The 17,837-nt window shown below is 35.8% G+C and overlaps 1 protein-coding gene across 5 annotated transcripts in view; it reads right to left on the bottom strand.

Annotated features, from left to right (window-relative positions):
* Positions 1-583: 583 nt before the first annotated feature.
* Positions 584-17,837, bottom strand: part of LOC141387339 (uncharacterized) — a 70,783-nt gene continuing 53,529 nt past the window's right edge. The window contains exons 1-4 of one of the 5 annotated variants that reach the window (XM_073956900.1): positions 1,900-2,039; positions 1,323-1,759; positions 911-1,228; positions 584-708 (exon numbers count right to left, since the gene is read on the bottom strand). In XM_073956900.1, coding sequence (XP_073813001.1) covers positions 669-708; positions 911-1,228; positions 1,323-1,690 — 726 coding nt within the window. In that variant the 5' untranslated portion in view covers positions 1,691-1,759; positions 1,900-2,039 and the 3' untranslated portion in view covers positions 584-668. Of the gene's footprint in view, positions 709-910; positions 1,229-1,322; positions 1,821-1,899; positions 2,040-17,837 lie in introns of those variants that run through there. The other 4 variants (XM_073956901.1, XM_073956899.1, XM_073956902.1 and 1 more) reach the window with 4 other exon arrangements.

Genomic DNA, 17,837 nt, shown 5'->3' with positions numbered 1-17,837 from the left:
GAATCAAAGAAAATCTGTGCATATGTGCAAGACAATATATCATTTAAAACCGCAAAGTGCAAATATGTGCAGGATATTTCGATGGAAATTGGTAAAAAAACGCTTCCCTTTTTATGAAATGTTAAGGTACACATCCCAACTCGATCTTACTCACAACTGTTTTCATCATTTATTGTGAAAATTGGCCTTGAAAATAATCAACAAATACGGACATCAATTTAAAAAAAAAACGTGCACTTCATTGGCGGCACTGTTCATTTTATATTCATTTCACATAACTCTCTTTACAATAGCAAAAAAGTATTTATAAACCGTTGTTTATTTTGGATATTATAATATTTTCACAAACAACTAAAATATTGAGAATAAAAATTTTCCAAACAGGGTCACTTTGACCTGCTTTTACACCCACTTACTAAAGAACAAACTTATATATTTTTTCATAGCTACACGAAGTGGGATCCTATAAACAATATTTGACACTATTTAGTGTAAATTGATATAATTTGTTTTCGGAAATTTGGCCACTGTGCAATGTTATGTATTTCAAGGGTTTTTTGTTAAATTTTCAAATCGAGATTGCTGTAATTTAATATTGTGTATTGCCAGGAGTTCAAAACCTCAATTCGGAAAATTGTAAATATTGATCCATGTTTTCAAAAGGAGTACTATGACGCCCCATATGAGCTCTGTTGGGTTATACTACTCCTGCAATAAGAGGAAGAGCTTAGCATTTTAATAAACTAAAAGAAGCTAATTGTTCTTATTCACTTTAATACAGTTCGTGGTGGAGGGTATAAAAACTTCGCCGTTCTTGTTTTTGTTTGCCGTTGCAATATTGCAGAAAAGAGACTACACCCTCCACATTTTTCCACCTAAATTTCTTAAAAACAAAAATTCCTTCACTTACCTTTTAAATATTGAACCTCTTTTCTCTGCAATGGAATCTTGGGAATATTCTTCATCAATAGAGTTGTAGACATTCTGCAAGGCCAAATTATCAATATCATTTGGATTTTTATCTGTTGCATTGTTGTAGCAAGAACTGCAGCTACACAGAGAGTATTGGGAACAGCATTGGGAATCATTAGTTGTTCCCATTGTCATATCGCCGGTACCACCTCCTTCATACAAATCACTGAGTGACAATGAAAAATTACTTTCAGTTTCGTAAAAAGAATCATGATTTGAAGGTTTCTCTGAGACTTTGGCATGTGAAGAACTGCTACTGAAAAACATAAACAAGAAAAATAAGAAGGAAAAAAAAAACAAAGACTTTACATTATATGACAATGTGGCAATTATTGTGGCTTTAACCCAACCTCTTGCTTTTGGTATCGGTAATGACATTCCATGTGCGATGTATCAAGTACAAGAGAAACAATACCCTAGAGGTTTCTCCATTGGGCGGAGGTGGAGTTGTTGGTGATGTGCTGCCTCCTGGCTGCTCTAAACCTGCTGCCGCTGATACTCCATAGTGCAATTTGAGATTTGGTAATGTTTGTGCTGCATTCTTATTCGATTTGGAGATTTTATTTTTGCGATTGCGTGCCGGTAATGTTTTTGAGCGCAATTCATAACGTTGTTTAGTTCCTCTGCGTTCGGCAGATTGTTTACAACCGCCAAATAGTGAGGGGGTAAATGATGAACTGTTACGAGACTTTCGTCGGTTTGTTATTGTATTGCCCATGATGTTGGTTGGTTGGGTGGGCTGCAGATGATTACGCTGATGGAAAATATGTCAACAACCACAATTGTACTGCAAGAAATGGGAAAATGTGTTATAAGAATAATATTCATTTTTTAGAATAATTATGGAAAATTTTTGAAAAGAAAAACTGAGGAAAAACTTTGTTTTCTAAAAAAAACTAGTACAGCAAATTATAATCAGCTACTTGCTTTCATGTGAATGACAATTTTATTAGCTTTCTAATGATATACATATACGTTATTTGTTGTTGACCCGATGTAATTCTCTTTATTAGTGGTTTCAATGTCAAACTGATGGTGACATTGAACCAGCACAGGTGATCTCCAAGAAAATATCCCTGAAGATGGTTGTCGATGGCAATCGAAATATTGGAAAAATAAAAGAAGAATAAAAATCAAAAATACATCGTTTGCTTTTGTCGTAAACGCTTTTTTCAAAGATATAATATTTTAACCAAAAAAAAACAAAACAAATTTTTTCCAAAGTTGTTTGTTCGTGACCTTTTTCAATATTTGAATGGAATAAACTTTAAGTTATTAGTAGGCTTAAGTTTATTGATTAGAGTAACATGAAATAATTTTTGAGAATTTTTTTTATTCATTTTATAATTTTTTCCAAAAAATATTTTTATACCCTACAGCACAATGTGGAAAGGGTATTATAAGTTTGTTTTGGTAAAAATTCAAGTAACACCGCGAAATATTCGTCGGAGACCCCCAATGTGGTATACCAATCTTCATATCTCGACGAGATAAATCGATTTTGAGATGTGTGTCCGTCCGTCCGTCTGTCCATTATAAATTGTAAACACGCTACTGGCCGCAATTATGGACCGATCGTCACGAAATTTTGTATGGATGTCGCGTTCAGATCAGAATATTCTTATTGGTGATGATCGAGAAATATTTAGCGGGTGAAATGGACCAAAAACAAAATTTTTATCCGATTTTGTAGCGGCTCTGTATGTCGCAATTGTAGTCCGATCGCCTCGAAATTTTAAATAATGTAAGATTATATGACAAAGAACAAGCTTGCAACTTGAGATGGTGATCGAATGATGTTCAGAGGGTTAAATGGACCCCAACTTTTGTGTGAAAATTGTTAAAATTTTTAATATACCGGTAATATCTTTATTCCTGGACCACACATTCCGCCCACATAAATAATATTTGGAAGGACAACTCTTGCCCTTTTAATTAATGCCAATTATGTTGATTTATTTGGTCATATAACAGAGTTACAGCCTAATATATCCAGTGTTTTGCTTGTAATGTAGTCAAAAGCATACTAGAGGTCGCAATTATAGATCAATAGTCACGAAATTTTGCACCAGGTAGGGGTTTAGGTCGAAGAAGATGCCTACAATTTTTGATGATGATCTGAAATTATTTAGCGGGTGCAATGGGCCATTACTTTTGTATGCTAAATAAAAACATTTTATTTTTGGTCCATATTTGAGTCCCTGGAGGCCATATACCGGCAAAGTCGCCTATATATGAAAAATCAACTACCGGTAACGGACCTACTACCTAAGATATAATAAGTTTTGTGAAGACAACCACATCTTCCTCCCATGCTACAAATTGTCTCTATCATGACAGACAAATTCCCAGTTCTACAAATTGCGTGGAACTCTATCATATTACCTGTCCAATTGTCCAAAATTTACAGATGTAGCAGAAATTGCTAAACAACGCCAATTTTCAAATTTAAGAATATTTCTTAAAATGTACTGTATATAATTGTTTCACAAACATCCCAGTAGGGACAAGGGAGCCTTCTCTCATATCAATGAGAGCACCCCGATTAATATCAGCTCAATGATATGTAGACAGCGGAATTTTATGCAACACCTATTTTTGTAAAATTTGCATATGTTTGGCTTCTAATTAAATTCCAATCGAAATATATCACATATGCAAAATATGCGAAATGTATAAATTATGCAAATATTATTTTTGCATATGGAAAATTTCTGTATTTCACATATTTTCGTATGCTACATATATTTCAATAATATCTTCTAAAATGTTTATGTGTACATTTTTCTGTTTGAAATTCAATTCAGACAAGTCAATAAAATAGAGAAATCTGTAACCAGAGCCACAATCTTCAAAATGTCGAAAATGGGGAGCTTTCGTTGTATGGGAGCTATATGAACGCCTAGACCTATACCGACAAATTTCAGATGGAAAGTTTAATACCCCCAATGAAGACTTAATACCAAATTTTAGCCAATTTGGAGGGATATTGAGACCATAACCTTCAAAGTACAGAAAATCGGTAGGTTCTGGTTATGGGAGCTATATGAAGACGTGGACATATAACGACAAATTTCAGGTGGAAAGTTTTTTTACCTCCAACGAAGACTGAAAACAAAATGTCAGCCATTTCAGTTTGATATCACTGTGCAACACTGGAAATGCAAACAACTTCTAATGGGCATTTTCTGAAAGTACATATTGAGACTACAAAAACCTTAATTGGGTTTTGTGTTCATAGATCGGGTTTAGATTTTATGGCCTCATCTAAACCGACCTAAAATTAGCCTTTTTTCCAGTGATCGGAATTTTATCTCCGAAACTAATAAGAATTTTGCTTTACAGTCTTCAGCAATATTGTAGCCCTAAAGTAGCAAAACTTATGTGTCAAACAGATGAACTAGGAAAAGCTGCATCTAGCGCATCAAACTCATTAAAATATAGAAAAGTTTACATTATTTCTGAAATTCTGGTCAGTAACAACTAAACAGTTGGAAGTTGAAACAAGTAACCATTCTAAAAATTTTCCAAATAATGTGACTATCAATTCTTCAGAATATTCTGAGACTCTAAAATTGTTATTTCTCGTTGTTTAAGGGGTATTTCATAACATACCTTTTACAAAACTTATTTCAAACAATGTTCACACAGGCTGTTTATTCTCATGTTGGGGATTTCAATGAATTATTGAAATATTTACCAAATTGTTGTTGGAAAATTTGCTATAAACAAGGCGAAAGAGGCATTTTACAACAATATAATGTTCTGAAGAGTTGTGTATTACATTCCAAAGAATATTTTCCCTAAAGGTAACATTAAGAAAAATTTAACATTTTGGGAGATACGCTGCGAAATATACACAAATTATAGAATTTTTAGATATATTATAAAATTTGAGGCAATAAATGCAGTTTTTCGAGTTCACTATTCCTCCAAATATTTTCTTCTTGCTCTTATCTACAAGTTTGGTGCAGATGTGAAAACATGATTCGTGTTGGTTTCAGAGATACAGCCCCGATTTGTTTTAAAAATTCGATCTTTAACCATGTTTAGATGAGGCCATAAAAACCGAACCCGATCTAAGAAAACAAAATCCAAATATGGTTTTTGCCTATTGGTCCTCTACTTTCATAAAATTCGGGACAGAAGTTGTTTGCACGCGATTGGCTCAAAAATGTTGCACAGTGTATTGAGGCCACAACCTTCAAAATACCGGATATCGGGAGGTACGGTTCTATGGGAGCTATATGAAGACCTGGACCTATACCGATAAATTTCAGGTCGAAAATTGTGACAAACTTTCAGCGAATTCGATGGGATATTTAGGACACAAAGTCTTGCATATGGTTTAGCAAATATGTCAAAATATGCTAAAAATAAGGTCCAGACTAAATGTCCGTCCGTTACTTATTGGTGCCACCATGGTACAATTGCTTGCACACCCGCCTTGCACGCTGAATGTCGGGCGTTCGATTCCCTGCCAGCAAACATCAAATTTACAACGATGGCAAAATACCCCTCAGTAAAGTCGGCGACTTTTTTTTGAGTATTTCAACCATTTCAACTTCTCTACAGGTGGTATTTTAAGACATGCCTTTCGGACTCGGCGATAAACAGTAGGCCCCATACTATTGCTGTAATATGAATCGTGGTGCACGCCCTGTCCCTTAGGTGATGTTTGTGCAACAATTATTATATTGTTATTTAAACTTAATGTGATAAGGTTGCAGACTCCAAAAATTTATTTCTTACAATGAGCTTATTTGTCCAAAAGAAACTTTGATTTGGTGAAAGCTAACTCGTGTAGGGTATCGTATGGTCGGCCCTATCCGACTATAGCCTTTGCTTACTTGTTTTTAAATCGATTTGTGCGTGAGTGAACTTTTTTTACATTTCAATGGAATATATGTTATTTTTGCGACTAATAGGTTTGAGACAAAATTTCGAAAAGTCATAACCCTAATGTACATCTTAAAGTTTAAACTTCGAATATGGGCTATACGTTTTGTATAGACCCCATATAACGGTACCTTCCGATATCGGTATATTGAGAATTTTAGCTACACTTTTTTTGTCCGAACAAGCTGTAATTTGACATTTGAGATAACCAGCGTTCACAAGACTTCTTCACTACAAATGTTCATTATAGGACCCTGTATAACGCTTCATCCTGATTTTTGGTATTTTGAGTATTTTGGCTACATTTTGTGTACAAACTACCTGTCATTTGGCATTTGATATTCCTAGTGATCACCAAACTTCTCCACCAAAAATGTTAAGTTTAGGTGCATGTTTTGATATAGCCCCATATAACGGTACCTCCGAATTTTAGGTATTTTGACGATTTTAGCTACATTTCTTTGTCCGAACAAGCTGTAATTTAACATTTGAGGTGCCCAGCGGTCACCAAACTTCTTCACCAAAAATGTTCGTTATAAATCCATGTTTTGGTATAGCTCCCATATATCGGTACCTTCGGATTTTAGGTAATTTTAAGATTTTGGATAAATTTTTGACCAAACTAGCTGTAGTTTGGCATTTGAGGCTCCCAGTCTCGGTTCACGAATTGGCTATAATTAGGAATTTGGGATTCACAGTGGTCAAAAAACTTCTTCGTCTAAAATTCATGCATATAAGTTGAGAGTATTTCATGGTGCCGACGCACCGGCAAGATCTCATGTACGTGACCAACCGAGGACACGAGAAGGCACTCTGTCAAATTTTTAAGTTTCTCCATTGTGTATCACTAACGTTGGCAAACCACATTAGTGCCTGACCTCGAACAGCTTAGCAACATTGGCGGTATCAAATGATTTAGTCAGGTCCAATGCTACCATCACTGTTCTGTGACACGGCTTGATCTGGTTAATACCGTGGCTAATATGTGAGGAAATGGCTTGTACTGCTGTTGATTATCCGCAACGAGATAGCATGCTCTGATGTTGGGGAGGAGTAACACCTCAAGTATCTTTGCTACAGGTGACAAAAGACGATTCACCTTTTCTGGCGTCCTGATCCGGAAACTATTAGGGTGACTAACGATAAGTTGAGAACGTTGCCCACTCCTGTTCATCTATCTGTTTTTGCATAAAATCCGTCGGCACCAAGCTCTTTGTATGATTTTTTCATCTCGGATTACATCTGCAACATCACTCATGGTATACTGTGGCGGTCCCTCATTGGCTGCAACAGATCGCAAACGACGTTAAACATTTTTCTTCACGCGTTTGCTAGCGGATGTACCCTGGGTTCGATAACGCCTACACCTTTGATCACAATTTGCTACTACCATATCAACATTGAAATTCCGTCAGGACCAAGCGCTTTGGATGATTTCTCGCTTCGGCTTATATCTGCAGCATCATTATATTGGTTTCTCATTGGCTGGAATATATCGCAAACAACGTTGAACACTTTCCTCCACCCGTTCGCTAGCAGTATGTACACCTCTTTTGATCTGTCACAACCACGCCATTAAACATGATCACCATCCGATCATATTTTTTCCTAGGATTCGATAACGCCTAAACCGGTATCTACAATGTACTATTACCGATTCCAAGGTTGCAGCACTTCAGATGTTCTAGCCACTTTTTCCGTTTGTGCTCACCAACTAATCTAAAGACTTTTAAAGTCAGCTGTCAGATTCTGGGGTCGCTAGGGTTCGTACGGTGAACCTCATCAGGCTTATTCGGTAATTTTGTCATCCAGCTGCCAGATTTTGAGGTCGATAGGGTTAGGGTTAGCTCATCACGCTCATCCCCTAATCCCGTCGTCTTTGCTGGGAAATTAGGTCGTATTTCAGAAATTCGGAAAGCAGGAATATTTCCTGCGGCTTGGATAAGGAAAGTACGGCGTTCACAGGTTATGCAGTGGTCTATGGATGGACCGAACCACGGGAAATGGCGGATTCGCAAGTCTCATCATTCGTCGAACCAGGTGGCTCGACCAGCAGGAATATTACGAGCGGCTGCAGCATGGATGATGTCTCTAAATCCAACCAACTGGGTTTCCCATGGTTAAGGAAAGTACGGCATTCTGGGGTTATAAAGTCCGGTGGTCTATTGATGGAGATGAGGATAGGCAGTTGGTTCGACTCAAGGAAATATGCGAATTGCCAAGTCACGTCATTCATCAGACCAGGTGATACGATGTCAGGCGAACTATGGAGACTCGTCTAATCCTGCTCAGCCAGCGCTATGTCTCTCTGGGCATTTCCAAGGATTGAATCGATAGCTCATGATGAGCATTAAAATCTCTTATGACTAGCCGGTTATCGACTTCCAATAGTGACGTGATGCTAATCGGCGGGATATACACATTCAGCAGTTCTTTCTCTGCGGTTCCACACTTGACCGCCCTCACACACTCCAAGTACTTTTGCCTAGAGTCGAACTCAAGCAAGATAGGTCTGTACTGGACAGACTGGTGCAACAGGATTGTAAGTGCTGTTGGGGAAATTTCGGAGGAATTACAAAATCTGATAACGGCGACGAAGACTTACTAGGGATCAAGTTGGTAATTTTCTAGGATTGAATCTACAGCTCATGATGCGCATTAGGAGCAGTCGTTTATGGCCTTCCAATATTGAAGCGGTTCCACACTTGACCGCTACACTCACTAGAGTCGAAAACAAACGAGATTGATCTGTATTGGACAGACTGGTGCAATAAGATTTTAAGACCACCACCTCTACTTCTGGTACGATCAAAAGCATTCCGAAAATTGTACTTGTTATTCGATTTCATTTCTTGGATCGTTGGATCCTTCATAAAATTCACAATCTCATTGATTTTCCAACGAAGACCATTTCTTGAAATGTAGACCATTTCTTGAAATGTGAAGAAAACGTACATGTAGTTGTTGGCGTGACGGTCCCAGATGTTTCTTCAGTACATAGAACCAGATGTCGCGGGCTTGGTTAATTCGTAGTTTATAGTGCCGAATAGTTTAGTTGGTGCTAGCAGGGTATTTTAAACATTTTGTGCCATTATGTCAGGACATGCCCCGAGAAATTGTATAGCCGCGAGAACTACGAACCAAGTTTTTCCCTTAAACTGCCCTTTGTGAAAATTTTTGAAATTGGAACGATCTTTCCGGTTTGGAACTTTGAACTCGGAAATTCTACGTAAAAAATAAAACTTGGTGATGACAAAAACTGCGCGATTTTTTTTCAGGAAAATTGAATACTGAATCACTGAAGATCTAACCTAAGAACCTAATTTGTATAGTTGGATTTCTAGACGCTCACCGAGTCAATTATCGAAATTTACAACTATTACGGTAACTTCCAGGAACAGCATATTCTCATCCTGCTTCCTGTGCATATGATATGACTTTGCATCTAATAAAATCAAAATTAAATAAAAATTCCATTACAAAGTCCAATAACACGGCATTGGCATTTGCAATATTAGACAAAAACACATCTACATGGCATTCCAATACCTAATAAGGGATCATTGATCCATGGATTAAATATCAATGACATTGGACATTGATGAAGCCATAGCATAGCATCACACCAATCAATATGTCTTCGCAGCGCTTCAGCAAATAGTCAAACATCATTCATTCAAAATCAATGGACAACGCGAAAAAAACTACACATTTGTGAAAAACGCCCAGCTATTATATACCAACTAAGAAACTCTACAACTTCGCCAACAAACCGGGCAAAAAAGACATTGCATGTAATGAACATAACGAAAATAATGAAAATGTATTAACAAAAACCAAACAAATGCAAGAGGTGATTGATCGTGAAAAACAAAATCAAGGCAAAAAAAATACAAACACCATTCACCATGCGGCAAAAGTCTACACGGCTCATGGAAGTAAACAACGAAACAAACCTTCCTCCACACACCACAGCATCTGAGGCAGGCAGCGTGCAGAGTGGTTAAGTGCAACATATGTAACGAAAATTATAACAAAATGCAAGCCATTTCTTTAACTTGCCAGTTCGGTAGACAGACAGACCAAACAACAAGTCTATTTTGCTCAGCTGCACATTGATTCATATTCATTCCCCTTGGAACTGGTCTAAAAACAACAACGAAAAAAAGGAAAACAGATTTCAAACTATTCGCGCCTTTAACGTCGAACAGTTTCATGTTGCCCATTTATGATCTACTTCCAGTGGCCGCGGTCGCGGTTTTTAAATTATGATAGCACTTATAAGCCATCGGCTATTGAATTTTTGGCCAATTTTGGTTTCATGTTTACACGTTATTGAACAAACATGGCTGATATTCGATAATGGTTTCCCGTTGTACCAGCTAGAAAATTGCACTGAATGCGTTATGGCTTTGTCTTGTTGATATACAAATCTTTTGGTGAATACACAAAAGCAAATTTTGGATATCAATAAAAGAACAGTGAAGTGGGATTTTGTTTATGTGACTAAGATTAAAAACCCGTAAGATCGCACACAAATCAATAAGTTGACAATAACGGTGTAGATTTGAACATTACAAACGATAATTCAGCTGTTGGGATAGATACATAGATAACCAAAATTCCATTCTCGCACAAATTATTATTACAGAAATCTTCAATTCAAGCTTCTTGGAAAGATTGAAAAGATTCGTGTTTTGTAAAAAAAATTGTCGAACGACATGCCTTTTTTACAGAGTTTCATTTAACTTACCCTGTTGCTGGATTCTTGTTCTATGAAAATTTGAAATGAAAAATATTTCCTTTATAATTATACCTTACAGCACTATGTGGAAAGGGTATTATAAGTTTGTTTTGGAAAAAAATCATGTAACACCGCGAAATATTCGTCGGGGACCCCCAATGTGGTATACCAATCTTCATCCAATCATGTATGTATTTCGGCGAGATAAAGCGATTTTGAGATGTGTGTCCTTCCGTCCGTCTGTCCATTATAAATTGTAATCAAACTCCAGGCCGCAATTATGGACTGATCGTCATGAAATTTAGCATGGAGGTCGGGTTCAGACCAGAATAGACACCTCTTCTTATTGGTGATGATCGTGAAATGTTTAGCGGGTGAAATGGACCAAAAGCATAATTTTTATCCGATTTTGTAGATGCTCTGTTGGTCGCAATAATAGCCTCGAAAATTCAAACAAGGTAACAGTATATGACAAAGAAGATGCTTGCAATTTGAGATGGTGATCGGATGATGTATAGAGTGTGAAAATTGTGAAATTTTTTAATATACCGCTTATATCTTTATTCCTGGTAGACACATCCCGCCCACGTAAATAATATTTGGAAGGCCAACTCTTGCCCTTTCCATTGATGCCAATTATGTTGATTTACACGGTCAAATAACAGAGTTACAGCCTAATATATCCAGTTTTTTTCTTGTAGTGCAATCATAAGAGGTCGAAATTATAGCTCAATAGTCACGAAATTTTGCATGAGGTAATGGTTTAGGTCGAAGAAGATGCCTAAAATTTTGGATGATGATCTGATATTATTTAGCGGGCGAAATGGACCATTACTTCTGTATGAAAAATAAAAACATTTTATTTTTGGTCCATATTTGAATTCCTGGCAAAAAATGGCAAAGTCGCTTATATATGAAAAAATAACTACTGACCTTTCCTCTGATGAACGTTGCAATATGTGTGCTTGATAACGAGCCTATTGCCTAATATATGAGCTTTGTGAAGAGAACCACATCTTCCTCCCATGCAACAAATTGTCTCTATCATGACGGAGAAATTCCCAGTTTTTACAAATTGCGTGGAGCCCTAGCGTATTACATGTCCAATTGTCCAAAAAATTAAAGACGGGGCTAAACAACGCCAATTTTCCAAGTTAAAACATTTATTAGAAATGAATAATATATAATTGTGCCACAAACACCCCAGTAGGGACAAGAGACCCTTCTCTCATATCAATGAGTGCACCCCGATTAATATTAGCTCAATGATATTTAGACAGCGGAGTTTTATGAAACCCCTATTTTTGTCAAATTTTGGGACTGGGCATATTTTTGACTTCTGATTAAACTCCAATTGTAATATATCACATATGCAAAATGTATAAATTATGCATATGCAAAATTTATGTATTTTTCATATTTTCGTATGCAATAAATATTTCAATAATATCTTCTAAAATGTTTGTGTTCACTTTTTTCTGTTTAAAATTCTCTTGAGAAAAGTCAATAAGATAGAGAAATCTGTAACCACAGATCGAAAAAATGTCGAAAATGGGGAGCTATCGTTCTATGGGAACTATATGAAGGCCTAGGCCTATGCCGACAAATTTCAGGTAGAAGGTTTAATGCCCCCAACGAAGACTTAGTACCAAATTTCAGCCATTTCGGAGGGATATTGAGACCATAACTTTCAAAATACAGAAAATCGATAGGTACTGTTCTATGGGAGCTATATGAAGACGTGGACCTATACCGACAAATTTCAGGTCGAAAGTTTTATATCCCCATCGAACACTTAATATAACATTTCAGCCATTTGAGTGGGAATTTGAGGCCACAACCTTCAAAATGCCGAAATGGAGAAGTACTGTTCTTTGGGAGCTATATGTAGACGCGGGCCTATACCGACAATTTTCAGATAGGATATTGAGGCCACAACCTTCAAAATACCGGATATCGGGAGGTACTGTTCTATGGGAGCTATATGAAGACGTGGACCTGTCCCGAAAATTTTCAGGTTTAAAGTTATATACCCCCACGAAGACTTTATACAAAATTTCAGTCAATTCGGTGGGATGTTTAGGCCACAAATTCATTTTATTCATTTTTTTTATATATGCTCTGTTCCAGAACCTGCAAGAAGCTACTATTTTTTACTACGATAACAATTTTTCCTTTATGTTATCGAAAAAAATAGTAAAAATTAGTAGATTATTGCAGTACTGGAACAGACCATTTGTTTTAAAACGAGTTTTTGTTTAATCACATTACCTCTACGACATTCCTAACCAATATATGCATTTGCATAGGATACCGCTGCATTTGCTGAAACCTAATTCGCAGGGTATGGTGTAGGGTATCGCATGGTCGGCCCTGTCCGACTATAGCCTTTGCTTACTTGTTTTTGATCGGTTAACGTTAACCCGTGCTAATCTAGCGATCTTTGGCCAAATATGCATATTGGAGCTATATCAAAATCCGATCCGATTTTCATAATTTTTGGTAGAAATCGTTTTTTAGCTACAATAATGAACTGGTAAAGTTTTTTCATCGATCGGACCATAATTCTGGCATTTAGAGAATTTTCGTGAAAATACACCTTACAAAATACACCATACAAATTACTATGAAAACAAAAATCGCTAGGTTGGTACGGGTTAACGTTAACCGATCGCCATAAAATTTCATATACGAATATTTAAGGTTCTTGGATCAAATGGAAAAAAAATTTGGAGGTAGGAAATAAAAAAAAAAAATTGTGTTTGTTTTTGGGTCACTCTAATATACATTAGGGTTATGACTTTTTGACATTTTTCTCAAAAATGATTTCCTGTAGTGAGAATGAACTTTGTCTAATATAACATTCATTCCATTTTATTATAAAAAAAGGTTCCGCACAAATCACTTTGAAAAACATTTTTGAAAAAATTCTATGAAATGAAAAAAATTTTTCCTGTTGCATGAATGAATGTCCTTTTGTCTATAACTTTTAATTCATTAAAATTTTAAAAAAGGTCCCGCACAAACGACATTTTATTTTGATATGATATATGAAATAAAGTTTTATATAATATTAAATGATATATGTTATAATAGGATGATAAAATTAGTGAGAAACAAACGCTTATGTCATTTTGGTGACGTTGTGTGCCCCCATACCTTGTTTTCAGTTAAATATCTGCTTACAGTGACTTCAAAAAATTGTCAAAAGTTCTGAAAAATAAAAACTTTATGTGCGGGAGCTTTTTTTTGTCGAATCACTTTGCAATTAAGATTTTAGTCAATCTTAGATAAAAACCCATCAAAATATCATACAGGGATACGAGGTTGTAAAAAAGTAATAACCCTAATATACATATATTCTTGATCACGATAAAATTCACGATAAAATTCATGTCCGTACAACAGACGGACATTGTTATATCAACTCAGAATTTGATCCTTATCAAGAATATATAAGATTAGGTGTCACAACACTACTCCACCAAAAACTGTCAAGACAGGTCCATTCTTAGGTATAGCCCCCATATAACGGTACGTCCCGATTTTCGGTATTTTGAGGTTTTAGCTACAGTTTTTAACCGAACTAGCTGTAATTTGACATTTAAGGTTCCTAGGGGTCACAACACTCCTCCACTAAAAACGTAAGCGTGTGAACATGTCGACAAAGACATGGATTAGGATAAAATCTCAAAAGGTTTGCGGGGGAGGTACCTAAAGGAATGGAGCGACATAGTTCATTTTGGAAGTGTATCTTATTTTGGGAGTCATTCCTCTCGATAGGAACATTATATATGGAAATATGGACTTGCCAACGAAAAACATCATATCGCTCTAAACAGGGCTACTTGGAGTACCTTCGGTAAAAATTTCCAAAGGATTATCGCACAGACTATTAACCGCACTTAAACAAAAATGTTGCTCATTTGTGTGAATGGTACTAGATTGGACCGATTAGACTCAATTTTGAACATAATACTGTGCGACAACAAAAAAATGACAAACTGAGTAGATTATGAAAATAGAGCTAAAAATATGAGACACGTATATCGGAGTTTTTAAAGTTTACATCGGAAAGTAACCAAAGTAGGGGGGCAAGTTCCGCTCATTTCTAGTATTTTTCGAAATATTCGAGCTGAGATATATTGGAATCCTTGCATTTTAGGTATATACTGTCTTTAGGAACTTTACTGAGGAGGATGTGGGAAATATTTTCGTTAAAAATGTTATCCCTCATTCGGTTCATAAAAGCGGTGTTTTTGGTCCTTTTTTTGAAAATCTTTCAAAGACTCCTTCAAAATGTGATCATATCAAATCCAAATATTCAACAAAATTGTTAGTCTTAAAATTTTACTATAGGTTTCAGAATACACAAAAACTGTTAATCTTATCTAATCGACAGGAATCTCTAAAAATGAAAAACACGTTTCAGGGTTAAAGTCGGACTTCATATGAATTTATTAAAAATTGACCAAACAAAACATAATTTTAGAGAGATGACGTCAAAGACAAAAATATTCTTCGTCAAATTTCACTATGGGTAACAAAAAAATTAAATGTCTATTTCCATTACACTGTGCAACATATTCAAGGTAATTTTGTGCAAACAACTTCTACTGTGGATTTTATGAAAGTGCTGTTAGATCGGGTTTAGATTTTATGGCCTCATCTAGACATGGCTTAATATTGACTTTTTAGAGCAAATAAAAGCAATATCTCTGAAACTAATTCGAATTGTGTTTAAACCTCTGAAGCAAACTTGTAGATAAGAGCATAGAGAAATTATTTGGATAAAAATTCACCTCGAAAAACTGCATCTGTTGCCTCAAAATGGATAATATATCTAAAAATTCCTTTATTTCGTATCTCCAAAACTGTTACATTTTTCACTAACTTTTCTTTGAAAGAAATATCCGCTGGAATGTAGTTCACAACTCTTCAGAATATTCCATTCCTGTTAAACGCCTCTAACACGCTATTTGTAGCATATTTTTCAGAGTAAATTTGGTAAATATATGAGCAATGCAATAAAATTTTAAATATGAAAATACTCGTAAACAGCCTGTGTGAACATTGTTTGAAATATGTCTTGTAAAAGGTATGATATGAAATACAGCCTAAACAACATGAAACAAGTATTTTAGAGTTTCAGAATGTTGTAAGGAAATGCTGAGCACATTGTTCGGAAAATTTTTGCAGGAGGTTACTTGGTTGAACTTTCAATAGTTTAGCTGCTACTGTCCATAATTTCAGAAATTATGTAAACTTCGATATATTTTACCGATTTTGAAGCGCTAGATGCAGTTTTTCCTAGTTCATCCGGTTGACACATAGGTTCTCCTTTAGGGCTATAATGTTGCTGAAGACCGCGAAGTGAAATTCTTTTTAGTTTCTGAGATAAAGCCCCGGTAAGTGAGAAAAAGTGTCGTTTTAGCCAAACCCGATCTAACAACACGAAACCCAATTAGGGTTGTTGTAGCCTCAGTATATACCTTCAGAAAACGTCCATTAGATGTTGTTTGCATTTTTAGTGCTGCACAGTGTTATATATCATGAAAATATCAGTATCAATTTTGCTGAAAACACATGCAAATATGTCCCAATTTTTTTAATGAAATTTTTTTCCTTCTTTTTTCGAGTTGATACATGAAAGTAATCTGAAACTTGATTCCAGGTGAAAAGTGACAAAAGATGAACAATTCTACACAAAATTTCACTATGAGTTTCACAATATATTCGAGATCCAGAGTTTGTACCAAATTGGTTGCTCCGAACTTTTGTGGGGGGTACCGGAAGGAGTGGACCTATAAGCACCATCTTCGACTTTCATCTAATATTCGAAGAAACATTATGATATGCAAATTGTGGACAAATGCAGTCAGCATTTGGTTCGGAATTTGTCGTGCGCACCAGCCACTACATATGTTGGCCGCAGTGGTTTTTTTAAGTTTTGGACCATTTTCTCAAGAAATATGAACTTGTCACTGAAAAAACTTGTACCATTGTAATAGGGGCCTTGAGTGCAACCTGTTGTAAGAAAACTCAAAACTATTCGGCAGAAGGTCCTAACCTAAACTTTTCCGAAATTTGGTGTGGGAGGTATCCGAAGGAGTTGACATATGAAGACAAACGTGCTATTTCAGCGCGCTATTTTAGCGATACGGCCAATCTTAGAACTCGATTTAACTTTGGTCAAAATATTACGATTGCAAAATTTTGGATCGAAACGGTTTATCCGTTCGAGAGTTACCGCGAACTCCATCCACAACACATGGTGCCATAGGAATACATGGTGCATCAGGAAGCTGGACTTGCCCTGAAAAAAACTAGGAGTGGACCGATAAATTCGATATTCGAACTTGATCTATTTTTGGTAGAAATATTGTAATGTGCATAGTATGGATCACATCGGTTAGTGCCTTTGAGAGTTATCGTGCGAATAATTTTTACGAAAAAATTTGAACTTTCGTGGGAGAGGTACACGAGGGAGTGGGCAGATATTGCGCATCCCATACCCTCGTTAGCATAAATGCTGAGGGTAAAAAAATTACTTGTTGCAACATTTTATATTATTTACTATAAACAACCAATTGAAAGTCGACATATCAAACCTGCAAAGCTTTTGTTGGACAAATTTCTGCATAAAATTGTTTTTTATGTTCTCAGTCACACAAATTGTATAAATTGTTACAAACCATGTATTTGTTTCTCGAACACACCTTATATAGGCAATATCATTGTTGCTTTTTATTTGTTACTAGCGGACCCGGCGAACTTCGTCTCGCTATTAAGGAATAAAATTTCATACAAAAACTCAATTTTCGATTTTTCCAATTTTCCGACTTTTCCAGAGAGATTTTCCAAAATTTTCTTCCGTAAAGACCTTCTCCTCGAAAATACGAATAACTGACAAAAAATTTTACAGAAATCGGCCTAGCCGTTCTCATTTTATGAATTACTATACATTTTTTACACCATTTTTATATATATAGATTTAGCTTAACTACAACGATATCTATTCCTCCATATTTGATGTGTAAGCCTTGCTAAATGAAAGATGTCAAGTTCTGGTGATATAAAGAAATATTGTTTGTATGTTTTCTGTACATCACGTACATAAATATTCAACATCGTTTATGTCTTCATAAAATCTAAAGAAGATAAAACAACAATGTTAATATATTTACCAGTGACATTAAAAAATGTTGTGATACCAAATGGA

Source organism: Musca autumnalis, unplaced genomic scaffold (assembly GCF_047663935.1).
Source record: "Musca autumnalis isolate F117 unplaced genomic scaffold, ASM4766393v1 scaffold_5, whole genome shotgun sequence".
In the NCBI taxonomy this organism is placed as follows: domain Eukaryota; kingdom Metazoa; phylum Arthropoda; class Insecta; order Diptera; family Muscidae; genus Musca; species Musca autumnalis.
The sequence above is the reverse complement of the archived record's forward strand: the minus strand, read 5'-3'. Positions and strand labels throughout refer to the sequence as shown.